This window comes from Phaethon lepturus, unplaced genomic scaffold (assembly GCF_000687285.1).
Source record: "Phaethon lepturus isolate BGI_N335 unplaced genomic scaffold, ASM68728v1 scaffold1672, whole genome shotgun sequence".
NCBI lineage: Eukaryota > Metazoa > Chordata > Aves > Phaethontiformes > Phaethontidae > Phaethon > Phaethon lepturus.
This window is the reverse complement of record NW_010522404.1, coordinates 34,879-53,784: the sequence shown is the minus strand read 5'-3', so window position 1 is coordinate 53,784 and position 18,906 is coordinate 34,879. Positions and strand designations below refer to the sequence as shown.

The following is an 18,906-nucleotide window of genomic DNA, read 5'->3' as shown; positions in this document are numbered from 1 at the left end:
CTTGCTCTCTCCTGTCCTTTCCCCCTAATTCACACCCCCAAACCCAGGTGCATGAAATCAGTGAAGTGCATGTCACTAAAGTTATGTGCTTATACATTGCTGAAGAGAAATCAGCTGCTTGTCACATTGTCCTCAAGAACATGCTGAGGAACAAAATGTTGTAAGCCTGAATTAGTTGTACAGGCTTGCATCGTGGGAGCAAAGTTTTTGTCACGAGATCAGCTTTCTTCTTGTTAATAGGAGTTATCTTGAGCAATGTGGGTAGAGGCCGATTTCAAAACAGAAGGAAAAGGAACATCCTTGCTTTATCAAAATGGGAAGAAAAATTGGGACCAAAATAAGTGAGATGAGTTCTGCTCTAGTACATGTTTCAACATCTCATAGCAAATATGGAGTAAAACTGATCTGCTTCATAGTTTTTGTTGTCATTGCGGTTCTGATAGTATTAGCAAAATTATCTTCTAAATTTCAGTCACTTGTTGCTTGAAAAACAGAGCAAGAGTAAAGGAGTGATAGACATATGACTATCTAGGCATAGGAACGCTGCAATCATACGTGCTGTAAGTCACATTTTAATACAAAGACAGAACACAACAACCCCAAGCTTAAATTCTTTCATATTGTTCTTAATCTATGTCTCTCTACAAGCCTACACTATAGTTGCAACATGTTTTTCTTCTTGGTACTGACTAAGAGTTACTTCAAGTCTTGACCAAAACTTTATTCTAGACAGGGATAACTCCCCCCCCCGCCCCCGCCAAGGTATTATTTATGTTGTTCTAGACCTGTAGCTAAGATAGCAAAGCATATGGGTTGTCTCATATTTGTAAGATGAAATGAATATCAAGTTCACCCTTAAATTGTACAAAGCTAAGAAAAAATTGTCGCTCTAGAGTTACAGGAAGCCTGAAATATCATCCCAGAGAGGTCTAGCCCTGAAACTTCTTAGGAGCTGGCGCTAGAGAAGAGAGATTTTTCTGCATAGACACAGTAAAGCCAGAGCAGTTAAAACTTTTAGAGGACTGTTGTGATCTTTTTTCCTTGTCCCTTCTGCTGCCTCTCTGTGTTGTGCTCTGGGACTTGGTGTTTCACTATCTGTACATTTTCAGGTACAGTTAAAGGTATTTACAGGAGTAAGACTTGTTTATTTGAGAACATCTTCCTGTGTTGTTGTACACTTATGGTTAGTGGAAGTGTTGAGTAGGATTTTTATAGCACTGGATTTGAGATTGTGCTGTTTCCTTTTGTAGTAAGTGCTTGGGAGAAGGTTTTGAGTGTACTTTGTATTGTGTAGAACAATAAATTAGACTAAGTTAGCTTTCTAAAAATTGAAAATACAGTGTCAATTGGTATTGGTAACTGTATAAATGTTCTGGATCTGCATAAACTGAATGGCTTTTAATGAGATAAAAATCTCAGATAAAGTCTGAGATTAAGCTATTGCACTATCTTACGGCAGAGTTGTCAGCACTTCCACTACACAAAAGAAAAGGATTGAAAAAATCAAGCAAGAGTTTTGCTGTATGAACCATTATGTTTCTAATAGGTGCCGCAGGGATGTGGGGTAAATGGTTGTCCTGGTTTCAGCTGGGATAGAGTTTATTTTCTTCTTAGAAGCTAGTATGAGGCTGTGTGGGATGAAAATAATGTTGATAACATGGTGATGTTTCCAGTTGTTGCTGAGCAGTCAGCTCTGCTCTGACCTGCCAGCGAGAAGGCTGGGGGTGCACGGGGAAACTGGGAGAGGGCACAGCCAGGACAGCTGACGCAAACGGGTGGAAGGGATATCCCATACCATCTGGCATCATGCTCAGTATATAAAGGTGGGGGAAGAAGGAGGAAGGGGGGGATGTTCAGGGTCATAGTGTTTTGGCTTCCCAAGTACCATTACGCGTGATGGAGCCCTGCTTTCCTGAAGAGGGCTGAACACCTGCCTGCCCATGGGGAGTAGTGAATGAATTCTTTACTTTCTGTCCTTGTGTGTGTGGCTTTTGCTTTACCTATCAAACTGTCTTTATCTCAACCCATGAGTTTTCTCACTTTTACCCTCCGATTCTCTCCCCCGTCCCACCATGGGAGGAGTGAGCAAGTGGCTGCATGGTGCTTAGTTGCCGGCTGGGTGTTGCATGACAACGGTATATGAATAAAATGCATCAGAGAGTCTTTTTTTCCTAAGATTAAAAGTATAGGCAGGTCTATCTTTTTTGAGGATTTATTCATCTGCCTTTTTTTTTTTTTTTTTTTCAATTAAACAGGAAATGATAGGTGGAAATGAATCCTGTACTGCAGGACCAATACCTATGTCCTACTTAACCTGCCTGACTTACATTCTGGGAGAATGGACTGGCGTGGAGCATATTGAAGATTATCTGAGTTACACAGTCTACCTTTTATGGGTGCTTTTTCCACTCGCAGTAGTTCTTATACTTCCGGGAGGTCTCGTCGTTCTTTTCTACACTTCCATTCTCCTTCTTCATATTTATAAAAGGAAGAATGAAATAAAGGAAGCTTATTCCCATAATGTTTGGGATGGTGCGAGAGAAATGTTGGCTACCTTTTGGGATGGGCATGGGAGAATATGGCATGGTAAGCGAGATCTGACTTTTTAAATAAAAACTGCTAAAGCTTTTATTCCTGGCTTTATCTTTCAGGATTATCAATATATATCTGACTGTTGTTGCTGTTGCATGAAACTTAAAATTTAGGCTAGTTTTTTTTCTGTTTTGTCAATGACTGTCAGTGGTGCTTGGGAGAAAAAAAGCCATTGAGACTTTTTTAGATGTAAATTTTTTTGTCTTATGCACTTATTCCTTTTGTAGTTGTTTATTTTTTTCTCGTTTACCTTTTATAGCTACTCCTGTATTTCTTCATTCTAGGAGGACCTAAAATGATTGCTATCTTAAAAATTAGATCAATTAACTGTATTATTTCAGAGTCAGTATATGAACACTGGAAGTTAAATGCCAGTTCCCTGATAGCTAGTATGTTAGCACATTTTAGCATAATTTAATTGCACTTAATCAGTCTTTTACCTATCATGCCAAGTGATGGCTAAAAGGAGCACTTAGTGTCATTTCACTCACTAGTTGCTACTTCAAATTGACTTTAGTGCCCAAAACTGTTACAGAACCCTACTTTTTTTATTTTCTTTTTATGTATTTTTGACAACTACTTTCTCTAATAGAATGTCAAAACTAAGGGCTCTGTTCCTCGTCCTTTTACTATTATTTCTTTTATAAAGACAGGCTTAATAAATGATTTGGCTTTTCTTTCTAAGGAAATCATAAGCCTCTTTCAGAACCATTCAGTCTAGATGCAGCTAAAGGAGAAAGAGATGTTTAAGAGCAATTTACATAAAGATAAAATCCTTCTTGAAAATCATCTCTATTTGTTCTCTAGTCAAAGGGAAGCGGGTTTTCAAGGCATTGATAACCAGATGGTGCAGCGGCTGTATCAGATAGGCTTTGTAAGAATAAGATGTAACTTTCAAATCTAGGAAAGTACACTAGATCAAAATCAACAGCTACATCAAAGAGCTTAAAATGCTTACTTCATGATAAAAAGCTATTTACTTTTTTTCATAAGAAAATTATTTTTAAGGCCTTGACTCTTTTCATCCTTAGTAACTTTTTCTTTTTATAAGGTCTAACTTTTTATTTGCGCAGAAAAGATTCTTATCCCATCCCTCATTGACAGTTGTGACTTTTTTCTGCCCTGCCAGCTGCTTCCATGTTCTCTATACACTTCTCTTGCTAAAGAATGAAATGTTTTGCATTTGATTAATCAGTATATCATAGGAAGAACTTTTGATCCTGACATCTCCCAGCACTGGAGAAAAACAACCAAAAAACAACCTGACAACCAAAAAGCCCAAAACTGTTCTGTGGTACCTGTAACTTTACATATATTGTGCAAATGCTAGATGTTGCTATCATTCTGGTTATGATTGGCTGTCATGGAGCAAAGTGGTCACTTTGGATGGTACGGATGATATGCTTGCAATATGTTGCGGCTCTACAGGTATAGAAAGTAAAATAAAGGGGAAAGAGCTAACAGTACCTTCAGAATTAAAAAAAATAAGTGGAATGAGAATTGCAGACCTGATTAACTTTGGAAGAAGTGACAGGGTTTGGGTTGTGGTTTTTTGTTTATTTAAAACAAACACAAACAAGATCCTGTAACAATACTGCTCAATATTGACTGGATATGTTCTATATTGATATGTTTTGATATTTTGTGTTAAGAATATATTCTGCACTGTTAACTTAATTAGAAATGTAAATTCAGTAAGAAACTTGTGTGTGTTTATGTATGTTTCAGTTAAGCATATAAAGCCCCAAGTAGCTTTTGGGACTTAGCAATAGAAAAATGGAGCAAGTATAACTCTGAGGGAAATAACAGAGATAAAGTTAATACCCTGGACTAAAAGGAGACATGTAAATGGATGTTGTCATGTCAAATCTTTTTAAACAGTTACTGGTGGCAATGAACTTTGAAAGGTAAATAATAGCTTGAAATAATTGTGTTCCACCACTCCAATCCTTATTTTGATTTCTCTTGAATGATTGATTCAGAAGACTCTGCAGCCTTGAAGACAGTGACCTGAAAAAATAAGGAAAAATTATATAGTTCAAGACAGTGAGACTGGGTGTTTTGTTTTCAATTGTTTTTGTTGTTTGTTCTTTAATTGTAGTTTTTCTGTTTTAAATGAAACTTGTGTTTCCTGTGAAAGCACCTTAGTAAATGCTGCAAGTCACCTCTTGAATTTTTAGCAGTCACTCTGTTCACTTTCAGTTTGCTAACTTGCTGCAAGTTAGTTTCTTTGAGATAGAATTGTATCAAACTTTGACATCTGTTATGCCTTTAACTTCTAACAGGTTATGAGCTTCATGGTGTTGAAAATATTCCTGAAGGACCAGGGCTTATTGTGTTTTATCATGGACCTACTCCTGCTGACTATCTCTATTTTGTGGCTAAACTTCTTATGCGAAAGAAGAGACGCTGCTACGTAGTAGCTGATCATTTTGTCTTTAGATTACCAGGTAACATACTTCATTATAAACAAGCAGTTTGAGAACTCTAATGTTTTTTTTTATGGTGCAATTAATAAAAATTATGCCACAGGAACACAGCTGTCAGAACAGACATTCAGACAAATTTAGTGAAAGTGTTGAAGTACAGATGTTTTTTCTTAACAAACAAGAATGAATTAATGAGACTGGCCTATGCAAGGATGGGTGATACTCCTGGCTGGGCAACACCCTCCAACAAATTTAGGGTGTTCAGATACAAAGAGAAAGAGAAGATAGGAGAAACAGTTGTCTCTGTATTAATCAGTAGCAAAGACTTCAAGATTGTGTTTCTTTTTTATTAATATAGGCAGAATGAGTGGTGTAACCTGATTAAGAAATAAACTGTTTGGAAGCAGTGCCCTTAAAGTTGACAGTATTAGTTTGGGAAGACTATGTATTTTTGTATCCCACCAGTTGAGTATGGTGGGCAGTGGAACCTTTCCAAAGACAACTGTCCCACATAGAATCTTTTTTGGAGGAAAGCTGTAGAAGTGTCCAACGAGTTTGTGTGAAACATGAGGTGAAGCATGAAGAAAAAATATGTTTAAGGCAAGATTTTGTCTGGACAGCCTAGTGAAAAACACTGCTGATTGGTGAAAGTAATTATGTGAGGGGTTTGGGTTTTGTGTGTGTGAAATACAGTAGTACCCAGTTCTCTTCCAAAGTTCAGTTTGTGACTAAAAACCTCATAATTAATTTTGTGAATTTACAGGGGTGTTCTGTAGCGTACTGATGCTCTTAGAGGAAACAACTCATATCAGAATACTGGCAAAAGGACAGTTTAGTTTTATTTCAGCCTTGAACCGTGAAAACTGAACTTTTTCATACTGATAGCAGCATGACTTTGCATCTACAACTGCTTTTGCCAGCAGACTAGGATTTGTCAGTTGATTAAAATTTTTTGCATACAGCTGACTAATGTAACCTATTTTGTAATTTAGATTTGGCATATTAATAGATTATATCTTATTAATACATAGGCACAGTTTATCGAAACAGAGATTACTTGTTTTTCTCAATTTCTGTTTTAAAATAAGGTTCTAAGTGTGAATAAACTGATGATTCCCCCAAATATCGTTTAGTAGCATCACAGAGACATCTGTCTGAATGGCTGGTTTCAAAGAACTACAATGTCTAGCTAACAGTTGGTTTCTACAGGCATTCCTCGGGGATTGATACTGGGACCAGCACTGCTTAATGTTTTTATTGCACACCTGGATGAGGGGTTGGAGTGTGTTCACAGGAAGTTCACTGATGATACAAAACTGGGGGAGCAGTTGATACACTGGGGGTTAGAGCTGGTATTCAGAGTGCCTTCACAGAAATGAACTGGCAGAAACATCATGAAGTTGAGCAAAAGCACATACAAAGTTGTGCATCTGGGATGGAGCAATCTAATGTGACAGTACTCTGGGTAGATGGTGGCTTTGCAGGAAAGCCTTTGGCATTCTAGTGGACAACGTGGGTTGAACGTGGGTCAGCAGTGAGCCCTTGCAGCAAAGAAGATGAACTAACTGCATGCTGAGCCTTTTTTAGCATGAGTATAGCCAGCAGGTTGAGTGAAGAGGTTTTTTTCCCTTGGCTTGGCACTTGTACAAGCACATTTTGCAATACGGTGTCCAGTTTTGGACTTCGCAGTACAAGACAGACATTGACACACCAGAATGTGTTCAGTGGATGATGGGGGGCTGGAGCACACAAAGTGTGAGGAGAGGCTGAGAGAATTGGATTTGTTTGATCTGTACCAGGTAAGGTGGGGGGGGGAGATACTATTACTGTCTTTGGTGACCTAACAGGAGGGTGCAGAGAAGAGGGAGTCAGACTCTCCTCACAGGTGCACAGCAATAGAATGAGAAGCAATAGAGACAAGTTGCAACACAGGAGATTTTGATTAGATGTGTGGAAAAGTATTTTACTGTGAGGGTTATCAGACACCTGAACAGGTTGCCTAGACAAGTTGAGGAATCTCCATCCCTGGAGACTTTCAAAACTCTGCTGGGTGAGGCCCTGAGCAACCTGATCTAGTTGGACCCTCATTGAGTGGGAGTTTGGTTAGATGACCTTCAGAGGTCTCTTCTGACCTAGATAATTCTCTGTTTCTGTGAATGAATTAAGGCTATTCAGGGAAGAGAAGCCTAAAGAGCCCGGCTAATGTTCTGGATTGTGTTTCAAAACCTGCACAATAATCTATGACTGGCAACCCAGATAGATGCCACTTCTCTTGTGAATCAAACCAGAAAGATTTTTTTTATCCTAGAACTAAGGATGCCTGATCTTGATTAAGTCTTCAGATTTAATTGAATGCCTTTTCAGAAGATGTTTTAGTTAGTTAAATGTTATTATGCTCAGTGTGGGAGAAATGGGGTGGTGGGTGGGTTTGCGGAGTCTGTAGGCTGTTAGAGACACTTGGCTTAGATGATTTCATGATCCTTCTGTTTTTATGGTTATTGAATCCCCTGTGGATAGCTGTGAGGAATGGCTTGTCCCATGATTCTGAATCTCAGGTCCATGACAATATGCAATTTCCAATAAACAGTCTCATTGTATTCCTTGCATTGGGCGCTCCTGTCCTGAATTAACTGCAGTTAACTGGAGCGTGTTTGTAAAATGTTGTTGTGCCTCCTAAGGGATTCATGACCCTGAAAGGGGTCAAACATGCCTCCCTGTACTGCTTACTCCTGAAAGATACAGCTTACAGAAGGGAATCTAACATTATAAGAGACCTCTTATAGATATCTGGAGTTTCTGTTGAACATTGCCTAATGCACATTTCTTTCACGTTGGTGCAAAAGGAAATTATTTCATTGTCTCAATTTATACTGTATCAATACTATGTATGCTTCTGTTGCTTGTGTTTTGGGGCAGAAGGATATGAAATACAGTCTTATGGCGGCTTCTTTTTTTCCCCTTTTTCTTTTAAATACTGGAGGTTAGTCACAGAAAAAAACCCAAAAACATTCCAGTGGTTTCTGGCTCTTTTAGATTCTTAGCTGTGTAATGCTCAGGAGTACATTGATTTCTCTAAGGTTAAGAGAAAATCTTTTCCCAAAGAGTGCAGTGAGGACTGAGATTGCCCTTGTATTCTTCTTCATCACCATCTCCTATAGTATGGGCCATGTTTGCTTCCTAGAGTCATCTGGGACCCCTTTTTAAAAGATTGCCTGCTATTTGAGGGATCTAAGACAATCCCTCTCCTGTAATGTCCTAGAGGAAAGGAACTGTGGCTTCTTGTCTGTTGCATACACAAGGTGTTGTGAAGTGTCTTGCAAACAAGATGTTCTGCAGATACACATGCGTGGTTACCTACAGTTGTTGAAGTTTGAATTCGGTGGTCTAGATGATTCCTCTCTTGTCTGTGGTCCTAAAGGTCAACCATACAAAAACGATGACATCCTTGCCCTCTTGCTACTAGGCAGCTGACAGCCCTATGTTACACTCACCAGGGCGAAGTTAGAGAAATGTATATAGTGCACTCACTGAGATAAGTGCTAACTGTGTTACTGGGCACTCTCCAAAGGGTTTTCAAACATCGGTGTGGACACAATGTTGTAGAAAATAGATGAGTATGCTGGGGAAAGGGCAGAGTCCAGGTTGAACTGTGGAATAAAATTAATTTTGGACTTCTTGGGTATTTGGAAAAATTAGCGTCCCTTCATGCTCTGGAAGCATGAAAAACTGTGTTTAAATAACTTTGAGAGTTGTTTTTGTGTTTAAAGTGGAAAAAATAGATTCTTCATCACTTTCATGCAACTGCCAGGTACTACCCCAGTGTTTCTTCTAACTCCGTGATGACCTTTGCCTTGGACATGGAGTACCCTGGCTGTCCCTTCAGGGCCACTGCACTAGTTCCTGTTTCTGCTGCTCCAACAGAGCCAGGTTCCTCCTCCATGCTACTGGGGCAGAGGTATTGGTAGTAATGTATGATCTGCTGGCTAGGCTATGAGGTACAGCTCAGAATCTAAGGTTTATACTAAAAGTCAAGGGGGAAAATATGGCTGAGAAATTTTGTGAAGACTTGAAACCCCACCCCACCACTATTCTGTATTACAAATTTTTGCCTGTATTGTATCTATATTCTGGTTTTTTTTTTCCCCCTGACCTATGAACTGGACAGACTCATGGTGTTGGTCTGTCACCCCCCTCCCCTTGCCCAATGTCCAATGTAGAAAGGAAAACTATCTTCATAGCTTCTTCTTCCTTACAGTCTCTTTTCCTGCTCAGCTCAACCCTTCTCATGATTGTTTTGTCTTTCTCTTCAACTCACTGACAGAAGGGGCTTAGAGACAGGCAGCTGCCTACCACCAGATACATTCCAGAGAGCATTAATTAGTTTGGGAATGTAAAACATTGTAAAAACCAGCTATTTAAGATCCCACAAACAACGCACCTGAGAGAAATTAAATTACTTTAGGAAAACTCTATTTCAGGTCTCCTGTGCACGTGCTGCTAGATGAAGACTGCTAGTGTCACCTGCAGTGTGTGTGGCAGGCACGGCAGAATATGAGACAGGTGTAACACAGCTTGTGTTCTGTTATGTTTACAGACAGATCCCGATTGTGTATAGATATAAATCAGGAGTAATTATACTCATACCAACTACAAAGACAAGTTAGAGATCAGAGTTTAGTTAAGAATAAATTATTTGCTGCCTCATGCTCTCCTTCCCAAGCCCTTAGTTTATATGGGCTATAAGAGAAGACAGATCTCTGTCATCTGAACTATATTTGGACTCTTCTTCAGAGTGAGAGAGTGTGTGTGTAACAAATGTGTTTTCATAGTAACAACTCTTCCTTTGGGGCGGGGGGGTTCACACATGTGTGTGTCAGTTCTCTGTCCTTGTCTATGGCTGATAAGGTTTGCCTCAGTGGGAAACTTCAAGAGAGAGAGGTCATCTTTCCCATACTGCTCAGTCATCTAAAGTTCCCATTTTGTTATACAGGACTCAAGTACGGTATAAATTTTAAATTTATTAAACCAAGTGAACATGACTGATTTCATGCAAACAGAGGTTTGTGCTACTTATGTTCTTTCACATTAGACTAGTTGTCTGAATTGATCAGGTATGTGCCCATTCGATGCTTATAAGCAAACTTTTGATGTTGTGCTGTTTCCTGAAGAATAGGGTCGGTATGACATTTCAAATTCAAGATGATATGAGGAGTTTATGTAATTTTACAACTAAAAACTTCAGTAAATGAAAAATCTTAACCTAAGATGAATATAGCAAATCCAGGCTTGCCAAATGCCTCTTTGTGTGTAAGGCCATCCGGGTACTCACAGATGGAACCAGAGAGTCAATTCCTGCAGTGATCTGTAACACACAGAATGCTGCATTTTCTTTGTCATTCTTGTCCGTGTGCACAGACTGCTCTGTTTGCCAAAATTAACAAAACACAAAACCACAATAATTTGCTGGTATTTTCTCTTGTTGCACTTTATTAGGACTGCGCTACATTTGAAAAGTAGAGCTTGGGCAAGGAGCTAGTACCCTGGAGCCAACTTAACAATCCATTGAAGTGACGAATGAAAGATGGCACAGAGTGCTTGCCAGTTTTTTCCAGTTTAGTTCTGATTGTGAGATAGCACCTGACTTCACTATGACAAAGAGCCACTGAAAATGCTAAATCTTCAACTTTTTAGACCAAAATTTATAAGCAGGACTTAATGCTTCAGTCCCTCTAGAAATATCTTTGATTTGGGGTTACAGGTTGTTATTATTAGACAAGTGAGTTTTAGCCATTGTGTTCTGTGTTGGGAATCCGTACTTAATGGTAGCATGAATTAACACTTTCTGAATTAGTATTGTCTTACCCTACAGGTTTTAAAATACTACTTGGAGTACATGGAGTTATGCATGGACCAAAAGAAGAATGTGTCAGTGCTCTGAAGAAAGGCTGTCTGTTAGCCATTGCCCCAGGTGGAGTTCGGGAAGCACTCTTTAGTGATGAAATGTATACTATTGTCTGGGGTGATCGGAAGGGCTTTGCTCAGGTGGCCATTGATGCAAAAGTGGTAAGTAAGATCACAGAAGAAGAGCAAAGAATGCTAACTCATTAGTACTTTCTTTCAGAAAAAGCTGTTTTGATTATCATATATTTAGTGTTATCTTGCTGAGTGTCATGAGTATGATCTACTTGCTCTCATAACTACATTTCAAGACTTTTTGTTGCTTTCGATAAGAAGGCTTTGCAGTCAGCTAAGAATAGTGTGGTCAGGAAATCCAGAGCTTAAAAGAATGAAAGATGAAATCCAGGGCAGTTTCTACATTACAAGCTTGTGTTGTTTTACACATACCTGGTCAAGATTGTGATGGCTCAGCACCTGATGAGAACGATTGGGAAGCAACCATACATGAACATTTCTGTTTCCCCTATCACTGAAGTATACTGTGACCCAGCACAGTGTGTGGCACTGTGTACAGTATTGGCATTTTTGGTAGTAAGGAACGTCTAGGGCATACAACGGCAGCAGGAGATGCTGTTCACTAGTGTGAACTGTCTCTTTAGTTCTAATGTGTAGTATTGTGCTTGGTCAGCAGGCAGATAATTATTCATATGGGACCAACTGTGAAAGGCACGTAAGTATATGATATATTTTAATTGTAACTATTTTAATAATCATTTCAGAGTCCCTCTCATTCTATATTTGTACTTGAAAGATGTGTGCATATGTCCGTAGGCCTGCATATACCTAATTTGAAAGTAAGTCTCACACCAAGAGTTTTATATTTAGGTACTGTCAAAGAGAGACTAATTAAACCTCTGGATTTTATACAGAAATAAAATACTTTTAAGACCCAATTTTAAGTGTGTGCCACTGTTCTCAGGAGGAAAATAACACTGTTTCAACAGGGTATTTTCAACGGATTTAGATTTTACTAATGTATTGTAACAGCATATGAAAGGCCATACTTGGGATTCAACTACGGTTGTACTAGTTATATTTATTTTATTGAATGTGTGTTCGGTTCCCTTTATGCATTCACAAAGGTCTTGCAGCTTCATCCTCCCGTAAAAAAAAAAACCCGAGAGATGCAGTGGAATAGGAATAGTGTCAGAGGCAGGCTGAAAGTGGGGAAAATATCTTTATTTAGATTAAAGATTAACTTTAAGTCACCTTTAATTGTGAACATAACTCCTCATGGAAAGAAAATGTATCTAAAAGACCATAAAAATGTATCTAACACTGGGACCTTCAACTTCTTGAAGTTGTGTCATTTCAACAGTTTGTTTGCCAGAGTTTTCGTCATAAAAACCAACTCGGTACATACAAAAATCTCTACCTCTGTGTCAAAAGTAAGATGTTCCAAAGAAGGTGGTTCTAGAATAAAAAAGTTTGTTGCCATTCACTTTAGGCAACTGCACTTCTTTTTATTCTTTTTAGTTGCATTGGGTTATTTACAGACTTCCTCCCCACCAAAAAAACCCAACTTGATACCTGTCTGAAAAGTTTCACTTACTAGCTCATCTCCAGGCTTGTTTAAAAAAGTTTGAAATAATCTGAATATTTTAAAATCCCATAAAGAGTTCTTTATTTCTGATGATGCTATGTATAATGAGTACATACTATAAAATGATATCAAAAAACTTGATGTAGTAGTCGAACCCCTCCAGGTTCTTGTAAATCTTGACAGCCGTTTGCAAGTTCAAAATCAGCAGTAAAAACTTGAAATATTAACACTGTTCCAAATATTCATCAGCAGAAATAAATCATGGACGTGTATTGAGTATGACACATCATGTGTGAAGCAATACAGTCAGCATAGGGGAGACAACTCATAAGAGTTTAGGGTCCCAATCCTGTGAATTCTTCCCTTTGAGCATAAACACAAATTAGGTACGAGGTTTAACCACTTAAGTCACAGCTGTGCAAATACTGCTAGATGAGGGGAGACTTAAATGCTCCATAGGATCTGAAATCCTGGACCGCTTTGAGAAAATGGACCTGCTGAAACAGTCAATCACTGAAATCTCATGGTATTCTCCAGCTTGAAACCTCATGGCAGAAGGTCGCAGAAGAACTTAAGAATACTTGTTTTGCTTTCTATATGTCCTTGTCTGAGAAACACTTCTGAAATTAATTTGCTTGTTGGGTTTAAGTGAGGTAGAAGTTTTTTAGATAGTGCTATCTTCATTAAATTCTTAATTATTTTTTTTCCCTCCTAGCCCATCATTCCTATGTTTACACAAAATGTTCGAGAAGGCGTTAGGACATTAGGAGGAATAAGTAAGATATTTTCTATTTTTTTGTAGTTTATTTTTCCATATGTGTTTAGCCTATCTCTGTAGAAGTAATCCCCATATAAATTTGAGATCTGACACAGCCTTGTTTCTGGAAGTTTGCTCTCTGGTAGAGTTCAGAGATGTTATTAGGATTTAATATCAGCATTAGATGTGGTACTGGCTCAGCTATGTTACTCTCCACACAACAGTGTGCCTTCACAGAAGCAGTAAGAGAAAGGAGAAAGGAGCCAGAAAAATGCAAATAGATTTAGAGCACTTTTCTTCTCTAACTATATCTGCTAGGCCAACTCTAGGTTTTCTGCTGTCTGTTAAGGAAACAAAGCAAACAGGGGTTTGCAGCTGACACTTATTTTCTTTATAATGTCCTCCTAAAGCTCTTTGCTTACACCTCTACCTATACTTAAACTTTGAATAGTTGGAAATATATTTCATCTGTAGTTGGTTTACTATTCAGCACTAGACCTGTGGTTCCTCACAAGACCTTGCATTTGCCTGCTCTTTTTCCTCAACTCTATGGGACTTCCAGCCAGCACACGAATAGATGGGTATATGTCTGAAAGGTCCACCTCTGGGATGCTTAGATGCCCACATCTCTGCTGATCTGCTAGTGTTAAACCTCCCTTTTTTAATATCCTCCAATTTACTATCTAGCAGGAAGGGCCTGAACAGTCTCTTCCACACCACATGTTCTGCCTTGAATATGGCATCATCATCCTCAGAGGACAGCAGGACAGTTCTGCTTCTTTTACCCTCTAATTAAAAGCTATATATTGCATGGAGAAAGCCAAGGCATCAGATGTAGACATGCAGAATAATTCACATGTTCATCAGGTTGTAAAAAAATAAACAGCAATTAATTGTTGCTGTATTCAGGAAAATCTTCCCAAACAAGCAGAAATAGAAGACAAAATCATACATGCTACTTGTATTCTACAAGCAGAGGTGCTAGAGGAATTGAATTCTGTTGATCACTGGAGGCATTACTCCAGTTTCAGTAATTTTGGAATATTCTTTGTTTTTATAGGTTGTGTACAGAAAAGTCCACATCTTGGTCAGTAGGTATTTTCTCATGCCAGCACCTCAGTTAAAGGAATTTCTTGTCTAAAATTGAGAGAGAAAATATTAGCACCCATTCTGCAAGGAATCCGTTCTGGGTGCATTTGGGCTAGATACTTAGAAGGTGGCATGTGGGGAAGAAGGTGTGTCCTCTTGTAGCTTTTTGAAATACCTATTTTTCTCTCTTTTTATATTGTTTCACTGCAACTGGTGTGTGATTTGAAAGAGCAATTCAGTGTTTTAGCATGATTGGCCTTTAGGCAGATAAGACTAATTCTGATCCTTTAGACCTCAGTGGGAATGAACAGTTTTCCAATACCTGTTTCTTAAGCTAACCTGTAAAATTAGCTGAACTGCAACCTGTGTTGTGTAGCATTCCCTTCCTCTCCAGAGAGGCAGCTACTGGATTTTTCTCCTCCTCTTCCTTCTCTTTGCAGCTATTCTTTGGAGGAGAGATTTCACGTGAAGTGAGTGTGGAAACAAGTCTGATGTTAGCATTAACACAGCTTTTATGAAATGAAAGTCAAGGGTAGAATAACACTTGAGATGACACTTTGTTTGAGAATCTGGGTCAGGGGCTGGATTACTTGACAAGCCAGGTTCAGTTTTAAGACATATGGGGAAAAAAACTTTACAGAATAATCTCAGTCTCTTTCTCTCTGTTTTTTTTCCTCCCTCTTTCCACCCCACCTTTTTCCTTCTCCTGCTATCCCCCTTCCCAATTTTTTTCACATTAGAAATACTTAGGTCACTATATGAACGTATTAGATTGCCAATAGTTCCTTTGTACGGGGGATTTCCAGTCAAGCTTCGTACATTTATTGGAGAACCCATTCCATATGAACCAAATATAACTGCTGAGGAGCTAACTGCGAAGGTAAGATAGATATGCATATATATATTTAAAATATTGACTGTTCTGATAGAAAATACTGGAATATTCTTGTCAAGTGATTTCTGCCTTAGAGTTGTTGGAATCATGGCAAGCTTTGGACTTGCTTAACTCTGCCCTTCTTAAATGCTATCTTTTTATTACTACACTTTGCAGATGTTCTAGGCCTTTTAAAGTCAATACTGCACCCTCTATTTGCTTTGAGAAACAACTTGCTTTAGGGACTGAAGAAGATCAGTCAGATAAGACTGCTCTGGGTTGATAAAGACATAAACACTTCACCCAGAGAAAGTGTTTTGGTTCTTGGTCTTTTCAGAAAGATATTAATGAAGCCTTTCAAATACAGCAAATCTGTGTTCACAAACTGTTGAAATTCCATACAATAAAAAAACTAAGGCAAATAATTTCAGTGCTTTGAACAGTGTGTTTCCATTTCTATTTCCTCCAACTTCTCACATAACAAATTAACTTTTGAATGTTCCCCTAGTCCAGATTTAGGTGGTTTATAGAAAGGATTGTCAGGTCCTCATGTTCATTCAGTTTATTAATAGATTTCACAGTGCAGAGACATAAAACAGTTAAGTGATGGAGCAGTCAGATGGAGGGGAGCTGAAATAGCCATTTTTGAAAGCTCCACAGATGGTCACTTTTAGCATTCTGAAAACTTCACTTTGGAGAAGGAGATTTTTCTGGACCATGCAGGTGTCAGTTCTGTTGTCTTTCCTCATCTGTTCACCCTCTGATTAGATCTCTGCAAAGTGACATCTTAAAATGTTTATCTGCATTATCTTATGCCCTAGTTATGGAAAACTGTTTCTTTTGGGGGTTCAGTCTGACAGGACTTCAGAACTGTTGGGTTTCAGGAGAGAATATGTGTTTAAATGACTTTCAAAAGTGCTTTGGCATCTTACATTTGTGACAACCCTCACTTGCTTCTGGCTTATGTACAAATTCTGCTAGATGAGGCCCCTAGAATCTGAATCTCATAGAATCCTAGTTAGTTAGAGTGATTTTAAAGTTGTATCTCATGTTTCAGGCTATGACACAGTATGCATTTTCCCATTATATATAGAAAAAATCAAGCTCAAATCTTTTACCTAATAGAAATTTTAGATCTGTAGAGACACTTAGGACCAGATCTATAAAGAGATGTAGCAGGACCCTCCCTTAACAGACTTAACAGTTGATCACATACTTCATGTAAACAGTGGGAGCTTGTACCAAGAACCAGTGTTCCCCTTGCTGACTACTGGTTTACAAAGTTCTCTGTTCTGTCTCTGGCCTTAACAATTCAGTAGTCTGTACTAGGCAGAGTAGGAAGGTCACAGCATGTCCTCACCATAGCTTTTGCATATTGCCCTGGTTTTGAATGTTCCCCATAGAGCTTTTATGTAATAAGAATGGCTGCTACTAATTTCTTGGCATCCTGTGTTTTTGAGTGTAAGTGAATGCTGCTGTCATATGCAGTATTTTAGGTGTGGCTTAAGCATGCTTTACAGGACCGGCTCCTTTAGGGAACTTGAGTGCAGGGATAATTACTTTGTACAAGCCCAATGTGCTGAGACATAATTGTGTTTCCAGTGCTGCTCCTGAGCATGTGTAGAAGCAAAGTTCTTGCATACTGGGAGTGTTACTGATGCAAACCTGGGCATAGGCAGAAGCTTCTGAATTGCAGTACAGCACGCAGGCACTGACATGCTTTATAGATCTAGGTCTCTTCATTAACTTACTCCATCATCATTTTACTATTGCGTATCACTAATAGAGCTTGTGAACACTGCTACCAGAGATAAAAGATACAAGTTTGTTGGTCTGTTTCTTGGCAGTGATCCCACAAACACATCCTGTGGGCTTAAATATGGAAAAATAGTATTTTGAACTTGCAGTAGTTATGCGACATTGGAAAAGATGAAAAAGAACCTAGAAATTGTGTTAATGTATGAGCAATGTAAAGATGACTTAATCTGACCAAAACCTTTCCTCTTCCCTTACAGACAAAAACAGCACTCCAAGCTCTAATAGGAAAACATCAGAAAATACCAGGAAATATATTTAGGGCTTTAATGGAACGATTTCAAACACAAAAGAAAGAAGACTAAGGTCTTCTGAATAAACTACTATTTAGTTATAATATTCTTAAAGTCATATTTGTAACTTATTCATTCTTCTAATAATGGGGTTTAAATACTGTCCTAATGATACTGCTGTATAATTTAAGATATAAGACACTTTCCCTCGCCCTCCCCCCTGTCCAGTATCAAGCTCAGGAACCCAAACTTCAAACCATTTGCAGTGGGGCAAAGTTAAGTTTTTGATAAACGCATTCCTACCTTGAAAGTGGGATTTTGTCTTCCCCCCCCCCCGCCCCCTAAATGACACTGCAAGTCTTTATATCTGTGGTCTCTTGTCCTTTTTTTTTTTCTTTTGTTCCATCCCCACCTGTGATTGCTCTTTAACCTGAATGTTAAACCTGCTGTGGAGCTAGAGTCTTACCATCTTGATCATCGTCACTGTCCCTAGGTTTTGCAGGACAGATTAATGTTGTACAGCATTTATGAAAACATTCTTTAGGTTGTTACTCTTGTGCTGCTGGAAAACAGTCAGCCTTCTGTGGCCTGCAGAACTTCTAGCTATGCCTGCAAAACCTACCATGGAAAGTGTTTACTTTTACTGAGTGAGCTCAGAAGGAGTTTGGAGGAGTGAAAATTCATTAGAGAACTGCAGTGAACCAAGGAAGTTTGTTACAGAAACCACGCCGATGCTGTGAATGGGAACCCTACAGCACAGCTGCTCTTCCAAGCCAAGCCATATTGCATATCTGCCCTTGAGTAAAGAATGATCCTTTGTACTTCTGAGTGAATCTGCAAATTCTCCTTTGAAAGAATGAGCCAAGCTTTTAAACTTTTAAGTGGAAATGAGATTACTGTTTAGTAACACAAGGTCATTAAGCTTTATTTTGAAGGAAAGAAAAAAAATCAGCGCAACAAGTCCTTTTTAGAAGTAGTAATTCTTTTGAAAACACAGGATAGACATTCCCAAATACCTTTTAAATCTAGTATATGTGTAAACTGTTGAACCATATTTTTCGACCATATGTTGAACCATATTTTTCAAACACAGTTATTTACATAAGTTATTAAATCAGGGTTGAGAGGGAAATCCTATATACTTCCCTTAAGTGAAAACAATTGAATGAACAGGAAAGAGTTGCAGGATTCAGCTTTTGTGCACTTACAATAAGTTGTATTATTATATTTTTTCTGAACTAAAGCCTATGCTTTTATTGTCCAAATAGGAAATATCTTAAATATTTCTTCTGATTGCCAGCACGTTTAATCTACAGTGCATAAATTAACATCTGGGAACTCTTTAGTTTTGGGATGAGGACAAATTCCTTAAGGAAAAACAAAAGAGGTTTTTGCTGTATTACATGGTTGTCTTTCAATATTGTTGGAGTTTGACCTTTTCTTAAAAAAAAACCCCAACAAAACAACACACACACCCCTTTTGAAAGAGCAGTTGTATTCAATTTAGTATTCATTCCTCCCACCATTTAAGCACATGCTTTGCTTTATGCTCTCTTAAATGTGTAAATTGGTGAGATTACATAAATGCATGTGGATAATGCCCTATGTTAGAAAAA

At 38.4% G+C, this 18,906-nt stretch overlaps 1 protein-coding gene across 1 annotated transcript; it reads left to right on the top strand.

Moving 5' to 3' along the window:
- The first annotated feature begins 2,258 nt into the window (after nt 1-2,258).
- Nucleotides 2,259-17,603, top strand: TMEM68 (transmembrane protein 68). The gene is made up of 6 exons (XM_010281782.1): nt 2,259-2,586; nt 4,878-5,042; nt 10,891-11,084; nt 13,238-13,298; nt 15,109-15,248; nt 17,258-17,603. Exons 1-6 carry the CDS (start codon nt 2,259-2,261, stop codon nt 17,360-17,362), a joined length of 993 nt encoding a protein of 330 aa, XP_010280084.1. The 3' UTR covers nt 17,363-17,603.
- The last annotated feature ends 1,303 nt before the right edge of the window (nt 17,604-18,906 follow it).